At 49.6% G+C, this 16677-nt stretch overlaps 1 protein-coding gene across 1 annotated transcript in view; it reads right to left on the reverse strand.

Annotated features, from left to right (window-relative positions):
* UBE2D1 (ubiquitin conjugating enzyme E2 D1) overlaps nucleotides 1–15827 on the reverse strand; it is a 39588-nt gene extending 23761 nt beyond the window's left edge. The window contains exon 1 of the mRNA XM_059729928.1: nucleotides 15703–15827. Coding sequence (XP_059585911.1) covers nucleotides 15703–15726 — 24 coding nt within the window. The 5' untranslated portion in view covers nucleotides 15727–15827. The remainder of the gene's footprint in view (nucleotides 1–15702) is intronic.
* Nucleotides 15828–16677: the final 850 nt, after the last annotated feature.

Below are 16677 nucleotides of genomic sequence, written 5' to 3' on the forward strand. Positions count from 1 at the left end.
TAGGTAGAGCCCTTTTCTCCCCAGCACCACCTGGGGTGATGAGGAACAATGGTAATAAGCTGATGGAGAATAGGCTTAGGTTAGAGATAAGAAGGCAATATTTTACAATAAGGATGGCCAAAATCTGGAACCAACTTCCCAGGGAAGTGGTCCTTGCCCCTACCTTGGGCAAATTCAAGAGGAGGTTGGATGATCACCTGTCTGGGGTCTTGTGAACCCAGCATTCATTCCTGCCTGTGGCAGGGGGTTGGGCTGAATGATCTGTTCAGGTCCCTCCGGACCCTAGTTACTATGAAACTACTATGGGCCCACAGAGAAGCCTGGCACTACTCATCTGGTCTGCAGCCTGAGAAGGTTGGTCACCACTGATTCACAGGAATCAAAGTGAACATTAACATGAAGATTCAAGTTAATGCATCATGTTGGTATTAACTAAACAAAGTTCTCAAAAATAATTTCCAAATATCCAAGAACATCTTGAGACAAGGAGATAGCCAATAGGAATTTTTAGAAATATTTGCAAAACTAAGTTTGACCCAAGAGCATCAGAAATTAAATTCCGCATTCAGAGACAAGCCCCTAAAAAAAGATGAGTAAATAAAGCTTTTCAATTGTATTAGAATTATAGAGAATTAGGGTTGGAAGGGACCTCTAGAGGTCATCTAGTCCAACCTCCAGCTTAAAGTGGGAACGTCCTCAACTAGATTGTCCCAGGCAAAGCTTTGTCTAACTGGGTCTTGAAAATCTCCAAGGATGGAGATTTCACAACTTCTCTGGGTAACCTGTTCCAGTGTTGTACGATCTCCCCCCTCCACCCTGCCACCCCCCAGCCACAGTGAGAAAATTCTTTTTAATATCTAACCTAAACTTCCCTTGCTGCAACTTGAGACCATTGCTCCTTGTTCTGTCATCTGCCACCACTGAGAACAGACTAGCTCCATCCTCTTTCAAACCTCCCTTCCGGTAGTTGAAGGATGCTATTAAACCCCTCAGTCTTCTCTTCTCCAAACTAAATAAGCCTAGTTCCCTCAGTCTCTCCTTGGAAGTTGTGTGCTCCAGCCCCTGAACCATTTTTGTTGCTCTCTGATGAACATGGACAAATTGGAGAGATTCTTTCTGTAGTGGGGGGCCCAAAACTGGACACAGTACTCCAGATGTGGCCTTGCCAGTGCTGAATAGAGGGGAATAATCACTTCCCTTGACCTGCTGGCAACACACCTACCAATGCAGCCCAGTATGCTGTTAGCCTTCTTGGCAACAAGGGCACCCTGTTGGCTTATATTCAGCTTATTGTCCACTGTAACCCCCCAGGTCCTTTTCTGAAGAGCTGCTGCCCAGCCAGTCAGCCCTCAGCCTGTACTAGTGCACGAGACTGTCCTAAGTGCAGGACTTTGCACTTGTACTTGTTGAACCTCATGACATTCCTTTTGGCCCAATCCTCTGATTTGTCTAAATCACTCTGAATCCTAGCCCTACCCTCCAGTGTATCTACTACTGACCCCAACCTGGTGCCACGTGCAAGCTTGCTGAGGGTGCACTCTATGCCATCTTCAAGGTCATTGATGAAGACATAGAACAAAACCGTTCCCAGGACCGACCCCTGGGACACTCCACTTGATACTGGCTGCCAACTAGACATTGAGCCATTGAGTACTACCCTCTGAGCCCAATGCTCCAGCCAGTTTTCTATCCATCTAAGAGTCCATTCTTCCAGCCCATACTTCCATAGCTTGCCTACGAGAATGCTGTGGGAGACCGTATCAGAAGCCTTGCTAAAATCAAGGTATACCACAACCACTGGTCTCCCAACATCCACAGAGCCAGTCATCTCATCATAGAAAGCAATTAGGTTGGTCAGGCATGACTAGCCTTTGGTGAATCCATGCTGACTGGTCCTAATCACCTTTTTCTCCTTCAAGTGCTTAGAAATGGATTCCTTGAGGATCTGCTTCATGATTTTTCCAGGGACTGAGGTGAGGCGGACTGGTCTATAGTTCCCTGGATCCTCCTCTCCTTTCTTAAATATGGGCACTAGGTTTGCCCTTTTCCAATCATTTGGTACCTCTCCTGATTACCATGAGTATTGAAAGATTATGGCCAGTGGCTCTACAATCTCATCATCCAACTCCCTCAGCACCCTCAGGTTTATCCCATCCTGCCCCATGGACTTGTACATGTCCAGCTTTTCTAAATAGTCCTAATGATCTCCACCCCAGAGTGCTGAGGGAATTAGCAGAGGTCATAGCAGGACCCCTGGCACAGCTTTACAAACACTCGTGGTGCTCTGGTGTGGTGCCAGAGGACTGGAAAAGGGCCAATGTGGTTCCCATTTTCAAAGAAGGGAGGAAGGAGGACCCAGGAAACTATAGGCCGGTTAGTCTTACCTCGATCCTGGGTAAGCTTTTTGAGAGCATTATCCTGGCGCATGTCCACAAGGTGCCAGCAGGGGAGGTTATGCTTAGGGGCAATCAACACGGGTTCATTAGAGGCAGGTCCTGTCAGACCAACCTGGTGGCCTTCTATGACCGGGTTACAAAATCCTTGGACACAGGGGTAGCAGTGGACATAGTCTTTCTGGACTTTAGAAAGGCCTTCGACACTGTCTCTCATCCCATTCTCATTAAAAAACTAGGGGACTGTGGCGTCGACACCTACACAGTCAAATGGGTCACTAACTGGCTGGAGGGCCGCACCCAGAGAGTGGTGGTGGATGGGTCATTTTCGACCTGGAGGGATGCGGGCAGTGGGGTTCTACGGGGCTCAGTCCTTGGGCCCGCACTGTTCAACATCTTCATCAGTGACTTGGACGAAGGGGTAAAAAGCACCCTGTTCAAATTCGCAGACGACACTAAGTTGTGAGGGGAAGTGGGCATGCTAGAAGGGAGGAATAGGATACAATTGGACCTAGACAGGTTATAGGGGTGGGCAGATGAGAACAGGATGGGTTTCAACACTGACAAGTGCAAGGTACTGCACCTGGGGGGGAAGAACCAGCAGCATACTTACAGGCTGGGGAACTCCCTTCTCGTCAGTGCAGAGGCAGAAAAGGATCTTGGCGTCATTATTGATGCCAAAATGAACATGGGCCGACAGTGTGGGGACACAGTCAGGAAGGCCACCTGTACCTTGTCATGCATCCACAGATGCATCTCAAGCAGGTCCAAGGAGGTGATCCTCCCCCTCTGTGTGACACTGGTCAGGCCGCAGTTGGAGTACTGTGTCCAGTTCTGGGCGCTGCACTTCAGGAGGGATGCGGACAACATGGAGAGGGTCCAGAGGAGGGCCACTCGCATGATCAGGGGGCAGCAGGGCAGGCCCTACGAGGAGAGGCTAAGGGACCTGAACCTGTTCAGCCTCCACAAGAGAAGGCTGAGGGGGGATCTAGTGGCCTGTTACAAACTAGTCAGAGGGGACCAGCAGGCATTGGGGGAGTCCCTGTTCCCCCAAGCACTACCAGGAGTGACTAGAAATAACAGCCACAAGCTGGCAGAGGGTAGATTCAGACTAGACATCAGGAGGCACTACTTCACAGTCAGGGCGGCTAGGATCTGGAACCAACTTCCAAGAGAAGTGGTGCTGGCTCCTACCCTGGGAGTCTTTAAGAGGAGGCTAGATGAACACCTTGCCAGGGTCGTCTGACCCCAGTACTCCTTCCTGCCATGGCAGGGGGCCGGACTTGATGATCTGCTCAGGTCCCTTCCGACCCTACCAACTATGAAACTATGTTCTTTTGCAACGGTTGACTGCTCACCTCCTCCCCAAGCTGTGCTGCCCAGTGCAGCAGTCTGGCAGCTGACTTTGCCTGTGAAGACTATGGCAAAAAAGGCATTGAGCACTTCAGCCTTTTCTGCATCCTGTCACAAGTTTGCCTCCCCCATTCAGTAAGGGACCCACACTTTCCCTGATCCTCTTGCTACCAACATACTTGTAAAACCCCTTCTTGTTACCCATCGCATCTCTTGCTAAATGCGACTCCAATTGCGCTTTGGCCTTCCTGACTTCATCCCTGCATGTCTGAGCAATGGTCTTATACTCCTCCTCAGTTATCTGTCCAAGTTTCCACTTCTTATAAGCTTCCTTTTTGTCATTTTAGTTTACTGAAGAGTTCCCTGCTAAGCCAAGCTGGTCTTCTGCCATACTTGCTAGTCTTCCTGCACATTGGGATGGTTTGTTCCTGTACTCTCTGCAAGGTGTCTTTAAAGTACAGCCAGGTCTCCTGGACTCCTCTCCTCCTCAGGCTGGCTTCACAGAGGATTCTGCCCATGAGTTTCCTGAGCTGAGTTGAAGTCTGCTTTTCTGAAGTCCACGGTTCTTACTCTGCTGCTCTCCATCCAGGGTGGATTTGATTTAAATCAAGATTTAAATCACTGGTCAGGACGCCTTGATTTAATCAATATTTTCTACAAAAAGTACTTCTTGTTTTATGTAACCTTCATTAAAATATTCCCAAACAGGGTCTCTCTTACAGCCTAGCAAGCCCACTGCCATGATAGGTTTTCCCTTCTACCATATCATTCCCTCACTAGATCTCAAATCAATGGAGGGGCTGTACTCAGAAACTTATCCCTCAAAACTTCTGGAATGTTCTGCTCAAAATGTTTCTCTTTTGTTTCTACTGCCCCTTCCTTCGTGGATTTGTCTCTAGACTCCTCCTCCTTGCCCAGATCTACTTCACCCCCAACAATCCTCTCTTCATTTAACTTCCTGAAACTTTGCACTTTTAGAAAGAGGTAAGGGCTTGACTCTGTGTACACAAACTTGCAGAGAGACAATAGGGCTGATGGGTAGGTAATCATCTCCATATACTGCAGTTAACAAGGTTGTTATCACGGGAGAGGCAAATCCACAGTTTGAGAACTGAAACTAATCATTACAAAGATGCTTCATGGGATCTTCTAGACTGAGCACTGAGTCCCATTGGGTACAGTGGTTTTCTTTAATCTGTACTAATCTATAGAGCAGCCTCTGGGAACCCCAGATTGGGCCCCTAATATAGTCCACGGCCTGTTGTGACCTATTTGTAAAACTTTTCTAAAAAGGTTATATAAATATATTGCCTCAAATAGTATATAATTAGTACAGGTGCACTGATACATTGGTCCAGTATCGGATCAGCACCGATATAAAGAAAATTCATTATGTCGAAAATCGGCCTGAAGTGGCAGATAATTTAGCCAATAAATGCCCATGCATGCTGTCACAACCCAAGGGTGTGATTTTGCGTGTGCGCGCTTCGGCACTGCTAAATTATTTCCCGCCACGAGGAGCTTTCTTTGCAAGGTGCATTTCTCAGCTGCAAAGAGAAAACCCTGGTGCAAAGAAGTTCCCGCCACCTGCATGCAAATTTGTGTCCCACTATTGGCCAGTTCTAAATTATTCCCACGTGGCGGCTAGCGATTGGTTTGCTAGCCGTACAAGAGGCTTGAGCGGTTTCCGCCCAAGTTGGAGAACTCCAAGGAGAACCCCGCAAGGGAGGACTCCACAACCATCTGGAGGAGGAGGTCTTCACGTCTCATGAAGAACTCTAAGCGCTGCGGAGCCTAACGGACCCAGCGTGTACCTTAAGAAGGCTATAGGGGTCTGATCAACCTCTGGCCTCTCCCCGTCGCCGAACGATCCCTCGATGAACCCCTTCCCTGCGCGCAAGTTCCACGGAGCCTAGCAAACTTCGTGTGAGTGTATCCAGAGCTCTTCTCCGAGTTGTTTTCTTCGGTTGACACGACGGGCTCGCGTTTTTAGAGCCTTCAGCCGGATTGGGCTAGAGTTTGCGAGTTTAGAACTCTTGTCCGCTTTTCTGCTTTCCTGTCTGTAACTGCAACTCAAGCAAGTTTTCCTGCCTGCACCGCGACCATCTACGGTGTAAGTAAAATAATCTTTAATCAACCGCTATGCGTCCGTGCCTAATTCTAGTCCGCCAGCCTGCATTCCCCGACCCGCGTGCCAGGGCTGCTGGCCACAGCCCGCCGCGCGCCCCCTAGGGCCTCGGACCGCTGCCGTCCCGCACACATGCATGCAGCCACAGCATGCAGCCAGCAAGAAGCACAGCCCAGCACCATGGAGAGCTGCATACAGCTGATAAGTCTGTTGTGATGGAAGGGGAGGGAAGGGGCGTGGGGGGGCACAGATCAACACCCCCTGCAGTGAGGGAGGGAGTGGGCACAGGATGGAGCCATGGCTCATCCGGGGGGCTGGGGATGGCACCTGCTGCTGCATGCTGCTCATCTGGGAGCCACACCGCACTCAGGGCAGGTGGCAGTGGTGCCGGGAGGTGGCTATGGCAAAATTTGGGGTGGCTGCAGCCCCTACCCCCGGTAGTCCCCCGCCCAGCATCACCACCAACCACCATGAGTCCCCAGCCCGCAGCTGCAGCCCACCCTGCCTCACCTGTGCAGATCTGGGAGCACATCTTCCTCCATGCCCTCCAGGATAAGCAGCGGGAGCCACTCCTTGTCCCTGCGCTCCCCAGATTAGCTGTGGCTCTGTCCCGTGCCCTGGCTGGCTGAGCAGTGCCTACCCTAGTCCCAGCCCCGCTCCCTCTCACCGCGGGGGGCATTGATCTGCACCCCCCCCCACACACACCCCTTCCCCTCCCCTTTCACCACAACAGACTTATCAGCTGGATGCAGCTGTATCAGAAATCAGATCAGTATCGGCCGATATGCCTCCTTAAAAATCACCTATTGGTATTGGCCCCCAAAACCTCTATTGGTGCATCTCAATAATTAGACGTTATAATTCCTATTCCATGATGGTATGTTTGAGCTTTAACATATCTTAAATTAAAACTATACAGGTTTATTTTTTTTAAAAGCATCTTAATAAAAAAAAAAAAAATCCAATTTTAAAAATCCGATTTAAATGAAAAAAACTGACTTTTTCTATGTAAAAAAGGGTGGATAAAAATCAGCAGTTTATCTCCATCCTTTCTATCCTCAGGATCCTGAACTCAATCATCTCATGGTTACTGTTGCCCAAGTTGCCATCCACTACTACATTCCTTACCAATTCATGCATCAGGTCAACAAGAACATGACCCCTAGTCAGCTGCTTCAGCACCTGTACCAGGGAGTTGTCCCCAACACTCTCCAAAAACTTCCTGGATTTCCTGTGCAATGCTGTATTGCCCTCCCAGCAGATGTCAGAGTGACTGAAGTCCCTCATGAGAACCAGGGCTTGTGATCAGGAAACTTCTGCTAGCTGTTTGACAAAAGCCTCCTCTACCACTTCTGCTTGATCCAGGGTCTATAGCAGACTCCCACCACAACATCACCCTTGTTGCTCTCCCCTCCAACCTTAACCCAGCGACTTTCAATAGGCCTATCTCCATTTTCATAGTGGAACTTTGAGCAATCGTATATATGGCTTTTACATAAAGTACAACTCCTCCTCGTTTCCCTGCCTGTCCTTCCTAAACAGTTTGTACCCATCCATGACAGTCCATCCATCCATGACAGTGGATCCAGTCCATGACAGTGCTGTAGTCCTGGGAGCTATCCCACCAAGTCTCTGTTATTCCAATCATGTCGTAGTTCTGTGACTATGCAAGAACTTCCAATTCTTCCTGGTTGTTTCTCAGGCTCCGTGCATTTGTGTACAGGCACCTGAGGTAACTAGTTGATAGCCCTGATTTCTCAGGAAGTATGAGAACATCTCCCCTGTTGCCCCCTCCTGATTGCTCTTCCTCCAGTGCTCCCGCTTCCCCACTTACTTCAGGGCTTTGGTCTTCATCCCCTTGCCAACCTAGTTTAAATACTATGACATAACTCTTGGCCTGCTTATCCTATATAAAACTCAAGGCTTCAGTAATTTAACTAAAGAATAACTAGAATATCTAGAACGAAAGAATCAGGCACACAGCAAAACTGAAGGGCATGCATATTTTGAAACAAACAACAAGAAATGGTAGTACAAGTCCACGAATGACAAGAAATTCCTCCGATGGCCTCCCCAAACTAGTTTATAAAATATGCTACAGTACATATGAATTTCATGTGCCACAGTTATTATAAATCCAACTCTCAGCAAGAACTGCATTTGATATATTTCATTGGCTAAGGGCTGGTCACATATGTGGTGCTCCACAGATACAGTAAACACAATTCCCACTTTAAGGGGACACACAGCACTACATAGAAGTGACCTGAAGAAGGATACTTTGTGCCTGAAAGCTTATCCAGCATTGTTACCAACTATAGTTAATCCAAACAAAAGATATCACAAAAAAACTTTGCTTTTCATATATTTGCTGGAGCATATCTACTAGGGCTGTGCAAAGCTTCGGTCCCCGATTCAATTTGGCAGAGATTCAGCCCGACTTGATGGCTGAATCCGAATCGAATCAGGAGACCCTTTTATAATCTCTCCAAATCAGAAGACCCTTTTAATCTCTCCGAATCAAATTGGAACCCTCTGAATCAATTCGGAGAGATTCGGACATAGACACAACTTTAAATGTTTTTTCTACATACCTCTAGGTAGCAGGTGGCTCATGAATGCTGTGATGCTGGGGTGCATGGAATGTCCCACAGAAGCACGGGGGGCTCCCCAGTGCACTCAGCAGCAGACCTGGAAGCAGACCAGAAGCACTTCTAGTCCACTTCCGGGTCCACTGGAGAGGAAGCTGGGGGTGCCCCCGCGCTTCCCCAGCTCAGTGACTGGTGCCTCCTGGGTCTGGGGGGACACCCGGAGTCCCCCCATGGCTGATCGCTGAGCCAGGGGGCTCCTGCATGCTCCCCAGCAGACCCGGAAGTGGACCAGAAGTACTTCTGGTTCACTTCCAGGTCCGCCACTGACCACGCGGGGGGCTCCCCTGCGATCCAGTGGGATGCTCCATCCACCCCAGCGTTGCAGTGTTCATGAGCCATGCCTGGTACCTCGAGGTATGTAGAAAACAACATTTAAAGCTGTGTGCATGTCTGAGTCACTGATTCCCTGAATCAGCATCGAATCTTCAGATTTGGATTCAGCAGAACCGAATCGGGAATAGTGACCGAGGCAACGAATCAAATCACTGTCCCTAATTTGGGCTGACTCCGAATAGAATAAGGCCTGTTTCATGCAACCCTAGTGGCTACATTAATACTCCAACCCCAGTAGAAGTGTTTTGTCAGGGACTAGTAGGAGTAAAGCAGAATAATGACTAGGGTCCTTAATATTATAATATTTCTTTCTTTCTGGATGTTCTTGCTTGTTATTCCTTGTTGTTTATTCCTTATAGATTTGGGTGCACGTGGAGCCCAAACAGAGAATTCCTCAGGCCCAAGATGAATGTTACTATTGGGAAAGGACTGATGCATTTTAGCATGGCACCCGAGACATGATGCCTCACCGTTCTACATTAATTTAGTTCATGAGTGTCACTTGAAATGATCTGCTGCTAGTCTTTAGCTGTTTGACCAGCTATCTTGTGAGGGTTCTCCTCCAGCAGGGACGGGCAATTATTTTGGCTGGAGGGCTGCTTAATGGGGTCTGACGACATGTCGAGGGCTGCAATGGTAGCCCTGCTCCTTTGCCGGTGCCCTGCCCCCTGGCTGCCATCTTAGAACTGGAAGTCTTCCCTGCACAAATCCCTGACCTTTGCCACCAGAAGTCCCTCCCCTTGTCCCCAGAAGCACTCTTTTTGGGGGAGGTTGCCATCTTGGAACCATCTACTTAAATTCATATGCTTAAAGTCAAATACCTACTATAATGTAGTTTAATTTTATTTCAAAAAATATTTTTGTCCTGATTTGTGTGTTTGCATAGTATATATAGGGGTGATTTCATAACAGCTCAAAATAAAGTCTTACTCTTGCAGTGTGTGTGTGTGTGCGTGCGCACGCGCACACTCATGCGTGTGGGTGTGTGAGATGGGGTGTGGGAAGCATGTGTGTGTGGGGGGGGGTGTAGGGTATATTGGCAAGTGTGGGTGTGTATATATGTTGGGTGGCCTATGTGGGGCAGGCTGTGGGTGGGCAGCATGTGGGTGTGTAGGTTTTGTGAAGTATGAGGGGCGTGGGGACCCTCCCCAATACGCCCCCATGGCGCACTGCCCCCGCCACCAGTGGCAGCAGCAGCAGCAGTAGGCAGCATGCCCTTGGGACGCTCGTGGCCCACACAGGCACAGCCACCTGGCAGCATGAAGTTCCAGCTAGTTCTGGGAGCTCCACATGGCAGCAAGGAGTGGAGCCAGGCCAACCTGACTCTACCGCTCAACGCTCACTTATAGCTCCTGGGACTTGCACACCACTAGGGGGAAGCCCTGCGCAATGGAGCCAGCTGCCTTCCTGTTCCCTGTCGCCATGTGCACCTGCTGGGACTCCGCTGGGAAGCAGGGCTCTCCGCCACTTCCGGTGGAGTCTCAGGAGCTGCATGTGGAGGCAGGGAGTGGGAAGGCAGTCAGCTCCATCATGTGGGGCTTTCCCCTGGTGGTGCATGAGTCTCGGGAGCTGCATGGGAGCTCCGCAGGATAGAGGTGGGCTGGCCTCGCTCCGCTTGTTGCCACCATGTGGAGCTCCCAGAACTGGCTGAAGCTGTGTGCTGCCAGGTAGCTGTGCCTGAGCAGGGCCACGAGCATCCTGAAGGCACACTGCCTGCTGCTGCTGCCACCAGCAGTGGGGGCTGTATACCATGGGGGGGGGGGGGGGGGGAAATGTGTGGGGGTCCCCATGCCCTCCAACCCTCCTTCACACCCTACAGCCCACCTTCAGCTCTGCGTTCCCACTGCCCCGCTGGGCATGGGCCCTGAGCTCCACACTCCTGCCAGCCCCAGACCCATGCTCCACTTGCCCAGTAGGGCTGTGCGAAGCTTTGGTAGCTGATTCAGTTCAGAGGATATTCACCCTGATACGGGGACCGAATACAAATCAAATTGGGAGACTAATTAAGAGCTCCGAATCTATTCGGAAGCATCCAAATCAATGCAGAAAAGCTTCAGAAAAGATTTGGCTGCTTCGGAGATTCGGGCATAAACAGGCAGATGACATAGCTGCCTCCAGCCGGTATGTTTGTTGGGGTTGGGGAAGAGGGGAGGGAAGAGGCATGGGGGAGGGAGGGCTTGGGGCTGGGACAAGCTGCCCAGCTGGGGCAGGGGGATGCATTGCTCAGGGAGAGGGGCGGGGGGCGTAGGATGCAGGTGCAGCAGCGCTGGGAGTGGGGGCTCTGCCCTGCTGCTGCTTGCCTGGCGGGTCTGGGGTCAGGATGCAAGCGCAGCTCGCTGCAGGCAGATGGGAGCAAGCAGCAGCACGGCATAGCCCCTGCTCCCAGCGCTGCTGCGCCCACATCCCGCACTTGCCATGCTGGCTGGCAAGCAGCGGCAGGGCAGAGCCCCCACTCCCAGCGCTGATGCGGGCCTGCCAAGCCACACTGCACGTGCACCATGAGGCAGCTGCCATGAGGGTGCCAGGTGGAAGGGCGATCCCCACTACTCCCCACTGCATGGGGGGCTCTGCCATGAGCGCCCAGTGGCCCCAATCATTGCTGCTGCAGCCGGTGAATGCGGGGTTTTTTATTTTTATTTTTTAAAGTGCCAGGACTAGGCTGGGGCTGGACAGGGCAGCCATGGGGGCTTCTCTCATGGCTCTCCCTGCCTGGGGAGAAGCAGGCACAGGCAGAGGAGCTGCGGGAGAACCTGCAGCCACCCAGCTGTGCCTGCCTCTCCCCAGCCAATCCGAATCTCCCCGAATCAGCACCGAATCTTCCAAAGCCAATTTGGCCGAATCGATTTGGGACAGCGATCCAAATCTCTAAATCAAATCATTGTCCTCTGAATTGGCCAAATCCGAATCTGAATCAAATACTTCCCTATTCGCACAGGCCTACTGCTTAGGTGCAACCTCCCTACCTGCTGCCCAGAGCGAGCGCTGCAGCAGGGGCATGAGGAGAAGCCACTGAAGGCCAGGGAAACAAAACAGGTCTCCTGGGCCCTGCTCAGAAGCTGTGCATGCTGGCCAGGGCCGGGACCCTCCCATGCATAAGGGTATAAGCAAACCACATGAGCTGGGCGGTGTACAATTAATTGTTGGGCGCCTCCAGGCTGGATGAAATCAACTGGTAGGCTAGATTTGGCTCATGGGCCATATTTTGCCTGCCCGTGTCCTACAGAATAGGATATATTTTTCCATATATTAATGTAGCATTCTGTCCACCTTCTTAGAGAATAATACTGCAGAATAAATGACAGAAGTTAATACAGCAGTGATTACAATACTGATACTAGTTAAAGTGAATACTAATACCTATCACAAAGAAAGTATGCTTAGTAAAAATTCACTGTACAGTTCTGATTCCTTAGCAGTGACTGTCATCGTGAACATACATGTTATTAGAACTATAGATGTGAGAAGATACTTGAGCTCAATGAACATCCTATTTCAGTAGCTATTTATAAGATTGAGTATTCTTATGACAGCTCTAGCTTAAAATCAGGGACAGAATACTCTGAAAAGAACAAGTACAAGTACATACCCCCATGTACTTGGGACATGGTAGCAACCACCAACCTTCAGAATGAAGGTCACTGAGTGCAAAGTCAGACGTTTTAAACGTGTAAGCCTCAATTTTACAACGATGAAGGAAAACTTTACATCATATATAGACATACGTAAAATATTATTGTCATTTAAGCTATTTTTCCCCTAACAGCCTATTGGAAAGTAAAATATACTTCATTGCTACTTTTCTGATCTTCTGCAAGCTAGCTTTTTTAATGTTTTATCACTTTTGAGACTGGCTGTTGACAAAATCCTGTCAATAGTGGTGGTGGGATTCATTTTTGGACCACAGAGACTAGGGATTTGCAGGAAGAATTAATTAAATAAATTCTTATTTTGCAAGCTAGAAGAAGAAAGCAATCTAATGTTGGACTTGCCAACTTCAGCAAACCTTTTGCTGTCTCTCTCCCTCTGAATTTTTTTCACATTTCAAATAAAAAATAAGTAATTAAGGTAAGTGATGAGAATACTGTTAGACTAGGTTATGTTCTTCCCACTTTGAAATACCAACTTCTAAGTTTTCACATTAGTGCAAAGAACTGTTTACAGACCACTCAACCACGTAAGAAAGCTTTTAAAAAATGTTTTGACCGTACAAGTTATAGGCTTCCTCTACATGGAGGAGCTCTTAAGAAAAAAAATGATACAACACATAAGAAATGTAAGCAGAGAAAAAATACAGCAAATATAATAGAACAGATGCTTTAGATCAGTGGTGTGGCTTCCTTTGGAATACTGCATGCAGTATTTATCATACCACCCCAAAAAAAGGATACTATAAAACCAGAGGGATTCAGAGAAAGACAACAATAATCAATAAGGGTCTATAAAAAACCTCACATAAAGAGACCGAGAAGACTGACTGTTCACCTTACAAAGGAGACAAAAAAAGGAGACAAGTACACAATAATGATAGAGAGCAAGTACATCAGGAACATTTGCTCTCCCTGTTTGACAGCTTAAGAAGGAACAGTCAAAGAAAAAAAAGCAGCAAACAGATCATAAAAGGAAACCTTTTAATATAATGCATATGTAGACTGTAGAATTCACTACTATAGAAATTGACTCCAAGAGTTTAGCAATATTCCAAAGACTGACTGCTTGCTTATACAGATAATACAGTCCAGAGTTAATATATTTAGTGACAGTTTGAGGAGGGATAAAATAATCTGATTTTAGATTCATGCTTCTAACTACTAGAGATCAGGATGATGCTTTTATGGGAAGAAAGGGAGTCAAGCAAATTATTCCAAATCCTGTATTGTCTTTTGATGCATCTGGTCCTGGCCACCACTGGGGACAGAATGCAATCAAGCTGTTTCTTAGTTGGACCATAGAACTGATCCCACATGAATACTTCTATTGCCTGCTGGCTATCTGGAATTAAAGGTCTCCTATCAACTGTTAAGAACACCCCTAAATAAATAAAATAGCCTAGAACAGCTCTAGAACAACTTTAAATATATTTAGTAATTTGTATTTATTCTATTATTTCCACCCAAGGACCTCCACACATTATGTGGAATTTGAGTATTATAAATGGAACTTCCGAATCCCACGAGGTAGATGAGTGATCTTCGTTTGACAGACAGCTTGTCTCTACCTTAGTTTTCCTGAGTAATCTGTGGCAGAGCTGGTATTAACTCTCCCAGCTCCTAAATCTGTACTTTAAGCTCAGTTCAGTGGCTGGCATAATTCAGGTTAATACCTTCATTCATTTCCAGTTAACCAGTTGTGACATCCTCATCAAATAATTGTGTAAACATAATTCTAAACAAGAAACCAAGCACTAATCCACATGAAGAGAGCAGGATAGAATGCTAGATGGGAATACAAGGATGCCATTAAATTAGTAACAGCAGCAAGACAGCATAACTTTATAACCTTAGACTATCTGTGAAACATGTACCCATCACTCACATTTCTCATGAATGGTAAAAAACAGCTCTATGGCCACAAAAGATGGACACTTATAGGGCAAGCATTCCAGGAAGAACAGAGTCTGCACAAGTTCTTTCATTTTAAAAGGATGTCACTTACAAGTGCTGCTTGTAGGTTTGAGTTTTGGGACCTGCCTATAGGTTGTGTCCAGGATTGGACCAAAAGGAATCTCATGAAGTTCTATAAGGACAAGTGCAAAATCCTGCACGTAGGATGAAACAATCCCATGCACCAGTACAGGCTGGGGACTGACTGGCTAAACAGCAGCTCTGCAGAAAGAGACCTGGGGTTGACAGTGGACAATAAACTGAATATGAGCCAACAGTATGCCCTTGTTGTGAAGAAGGCTAACAGCATATGGGGCTGCATTAGCAGGAGCACTGATAGCAGATTGAGGGAACTGATGTTTCCCTCTTTTCAGCACTGGTGAGGCGACATCTGGAGTACTGTGTCCAGTTTTGGGCCCCCACTACAGAAAGGACATGAACATATTGGAAGGAGTTCAGTGGATGGCAAGTGAAATGGTGAGGGGGCTGGGGACATGACTTCTGAAAGGGGCTGAGGGAACTGTACTTATTTAGTCTGGAGAAGAGAAAACTGAGAGGGGATTTAATAGCAGCCTTCAACTCCCTGCAGGGGGTTGCAAAGAGGATGGAGCTGGACTGCTCTCAGTGGTGGCAGGTGACAGAACAAGGAGCAACGGTCTCAAGTTGCAGGAAGGGAGATTTAGGTTGGATATAAGGAAAAACTCTCTCACTAGGAGGGTGGTGAAGCACAGGAACAAACTACCCTTGCTGTGGGATCTCCATCCTTGGAGGTCTTTGAGACCTGGGTGGACAAAGCCTTGGCTGGGCTGAGACAGCTGGGGATGGTGCTGCCTTGAGCAGGGGTCGGACTACAGGCGACCTCCCGACGCCTCTCGGCCGGGCAGCGGTGCGGGCAGACGGGGAGCTGCGCCGTCTCGGAGCTGCCGCGGCCTCCGCTTCCCGCCCCAGCGGCCCTGGCAGCGCTGCCGGGAGGGGCCGGCCGGCCCCGTCGCCTCCTGCCTCCCGCCTCCCGCCGCCGGGCGCAGCGGCCTCCTACCCGCGGCGCTGACAGCTCGGCGCGCTCTGCCCCCGCCCCCGGCCTGCCCGGCCGCCCCTCGCGCCGCCGGCCCAGGCGCTCCGCCGCCGCCCCCATGGCCGCCACCGCGGCGGGCAGGTCGGGCCGGGCCGGAGCTGCCGGCACCCGCCTCGGCCCGGCCCGGCCGAGCGGGCGAGGAGCAGGGAGCGGGCCCGCCGGCCGCACTCACTTTCTGTATCCGCTTCAGCGCCATGGGGGGCGGCGGCCGGGGCGCGGCGGGCTGCAGGCGCGGCGGGTCCGGGGCCGGGCCGGGGTCCGCTCTGCTCCGGCTCCTTGTCTCTTTGTTTCCGCTTTGAGTCGCAGCCCGAGCCCCGCCCGCGGCAGCCTGGGGGATGTAGTCCCGGCGGCGTGGCAACGGCGCCCCCTGCCGCCCGCCCGACGCCACCGCCCCGCGCGCCCGGGCCCGAGCCCGGCCCCGCGGACCAGCCGCCCGGATGTCACTGCCGAGGGGGCTGCGTGGAGACCGCGTGCGGCCCGCACTGGAGGCGGCGGCCGCCTTGGAAGAGCAAGGAAAGCAGACAAACACCCCTCGCCCCAGGGAGCTAGCAGGTGGAGCACGTCCCCGACCGCCAGCCACCTTTTCCCGAAACCGGGTGCCGAGGAGCGTGTTTGACGCCACAGAGAAGCTGCCAGTGCCACCTTCGGAGGCCTCCCAAATCTTGCCTTCCCTGGTGTGACATCAGGGCCCAAACTTCTTGTCCCCCAGGCTGTTGCCCTCTCTGTAATGTTTCTGACTCTTAATTTACTGATACCTATGATACAGTTACTAATCTTGACTCCATTTCAACGTCATTTTGTCCAGGAATTATATTGATTTCCTTCTTATAAACGTCCTTCATTTTGTGCTTGTTTATCATTGACAGAAAATGTCCTTTAGTTAGTAGGTTTAGTAAAAACCTCTTCCTAGACTCTGAAGAGTCTGCACTTGAATCAACGGACGGTAGGTAGACCTTTGGTTCTGCGGCACTACACCTGCTCAATCAATCTAAGGTACAAAACAAGTAGTAAAGGAACAGAAAGACAACAATAATCAATCAGGGTCTATAAAACCCTCACATAAAGAGACTGAGAAGACTGACTGTTCACCTTACAAAGGAGACAAGTACACGATAATGATAGAGGGCAGGTACATCAGAACACTTGC

Source organism: Alligator mississippiensis, chromosome 6 (assembly GCF_030867095.1).
Source record: "Alligator mississippiensis isolate rAllMis1 chromosome 6, rAllMis1, whole genome shotgun sequence".
Lineage (NCBI taxonomy): Eukaryota > Metazoa > Chordata > Crocodylia > Alligatoridae > Alligator > Alligator mississippiensis.